Source organism: Pinus tabuliformis, chromosome 3_1 (genome assembly GCF_031772625.1).
Source record: "Pinus tabuliformis cultivar Carrire ecotype Pingquan chromosome 3_1, CPIR1, whole genome shotgun sequence".
Lineage (NCBI taxonomy): Eukaryota > Viridiplantae > Streptophyta > Pinopsida > Pinales > Pinaceae > Pinus > Pinus tabuliformis.
This window is the reverse complement of record NC_142301.1, coordinates 418,490,993-418,493,249: the sequence shown is the minus strand read 5'-3', so window position 1 is coordinate 418,493,249 and position 2,257 is coordinate 418,490,993. Positions and strand designations below refer to the sequence as shown.

General features: G+C 41.5%; 1 protein-coding gene across 1 annotated transcript; it reads left to right on the top strand.

Moving 5' to 3' along the window:
* The first annotated feature begins 407 nt into the window (after positions 1–407).
* Positions 408–1,848, top strand: LOC149187517 (F-box/kelch-repeat protein At1g80440-like). The gene has a single exon (XM_089412833.1). The coding sequence runs from the start codon at positions 621–623 to the stop codon at positions 1,686–1,688; it is 1,068 nt and encodes a 355-aa protein (XP_089268959.1). The 5' UTR covers positions 408–620; the 3' UTR covers positions 1,689–1,848.
* The last annotated feature ends 409 nt before the right edge of the window (positions 1,849–2,257 follow it).

The window sequence follows — 2,257 nt, the reverse complement described above, 5'->3', positions numbered from 1 at the left end:
TTACCGCAACGTCTTCTGCTGTATTCTGTCACATTTGTTCATACTCTTCATTCGTGTTTAGCCCAACATTTTCCATTGTTTTTAGCGAAAGATTTTCCTTTATGACTTTTACATAATCGATTCGTTTTTAGCGCAAGATCTTCCGATACATTCTCCATATTTGTGCATACTGTTCATTAGGGTTTAGCGCAAGATTTTCTTGTGCTTAGCTTAACATCTTCCAGGGTATCCCCCATATTTGTTCAGACTCTTCATTTGGTTTTAGCTCAAATTCTCCGGTGTTTTTGGCGTAAGCTTATTCGTTGTCTTCTCTGTAATTGCTTAAGATCATCTGGTGTATTCTCCATATTTGCTCATACCGTTCATTCCTGTTTAAGGCAATATTTTCCGGTTTTTTTAGTGCAATATTTTCCGGTCTCCATATATGGTCATGCCCTGCAATAGTTCTTATTCGTTCTTAGCGCAATAGTTTCAGATGGTTAGCGCAAGATTTTCCTTCTTTTTCCTTCCATGCTTGCTGATAGCCTTAATTCTTTTCAGCATAGACTAACGGTTAAAAAGCCCTGTGATTTAATTATAGACTGGTTTTGGTTTGATTTTGAGTTCTTTATGGATTTGTAATGATATCCTTGGATATTATACCTAATATTCCCGACGAAATCGGTCGAGAGTTCTTGCTCAGAGTGCCTTACAAGTCACATGATAACCTCAAAGCTGTTTGCAGACGCTGGGAGGATATGCTGTGTAGCCCTCGATTTTATGAAGACAGAAAGATCTCTGGGACTAGCGAACAGTTGATATGTTTGATTCAGGCTATTCCTCAAGGGAATTCTGCTGACAAGGCTAAGTGGCAGAGAGCCCCCATTTATGGGTTAATTCTGTATGACCCTCTGCATGGTACCTGGGATCGGCTCCCTTCAATTCCCCAATTTTCCGATGGCATTCCCGTCTTCTGTCACTGCGTTTCGGTGGATCAGAAACTGATTATGATTGGGGGATGGAATCCTTCCCGCTGGGAGGCCATGAACTCTGTCTTTATCTATGACTTCACGTCCGGTACTTGGCGCAGCGGAACAGATATGCCAACCATTCGATCCTTCTTCGCGTGTTCTGTTTCTCCGGAGGGGTTTATCTGTGTTGCCGGAGGACAGGACAACAATAGAAGCGCTTTGCGGACTGCAGATACATATAATGTTAAACATGACAAGTGGGAGGTTCTGCCTCCCATGAGCCAAGAGCGAGACCGATCCCACGGAGTATTTTTGGATGGAAAATTCACTGTTATAAGCGGGTACACGACAGAGTCACACGGTCGATTCTATAAGAGTGCGGAAGAATTTGATCCCAGTTCAGGCGTTTGGAGAAGAGTGGAGAATATGTGGAGTATTGGGGGAAGCCCAAGGTCGTGCTTAGCTGCCTTGGGGCACTTGTATTTCTTCCATGACCGGCAAGTGATGCGATATAACAGTAACGAAAATGTTTGGGAAACGGTGGCGTCTCTTCCTCAAAGTATGGACGTTGCTACCTGCGCTACAATGTGGCATGACAAGATATTCGTGACCGGCTCTACCAAGTGTTGGGGTGAGCAGGTGTGTTACATGTTCGACAACTCTGGGAAGTGGGTTCCCGTCGAGAAACCACATGACATTGAAGGATTTATTCAGAGTGCAATAACCGTGGAGTTGTGAACATATTCTGATCGGTGCTCAATTATGATAAGCGTGCACACTAGAATTATGAGAAAGCCGCCGGTTCTGCAGGCTGACCAAATTGCAAAATGATTCATGGGGAAATATTTTATATATCCAGGCCATTATGTCTGGCTTCCATCCACTGAAGTTTAATTTTCATGATCAACAACTTGTAGTTTCTCAAACATATTTAATGTATTTTCTATGTTGTTTCGAAGGTTGCAGGTTATTATTGGGAAGTATGCATGGTTTTAATTTTTAAACACAGAAATTTGATTGGTTTAAGATATCATTGCATAAGACTTGAATCCTTCGTTTGATACTCGAAAATTGTGGCGTGTATGCATGGTTTTAATTTTTAAACACAGAAATTTGATTTGTTTAAGATATCATTGCATAAGACTTGAGTCCTTCGTTTGATACTCGAAAATGGTGGCTTGTCCATTCTAAAGGTTGAACGCAATCCTTCTACCATTACCACGTTCACATGCACAGCAGAGATATCCAAAAATAACATTACCACTGAAGTTTCTTTTAATGTTTCTTTTAAATGGCAAGTGGAAGCG

Bases quoted from the DNA above. Each gene is read 5' to 3' on its own strand.
- LOC149187517 (XM_089412833.1), top strand. From the start codon at position 621: ATGATATCCTTGGATATTATACCTAATATTCCCGACGAAATCGGTCGA.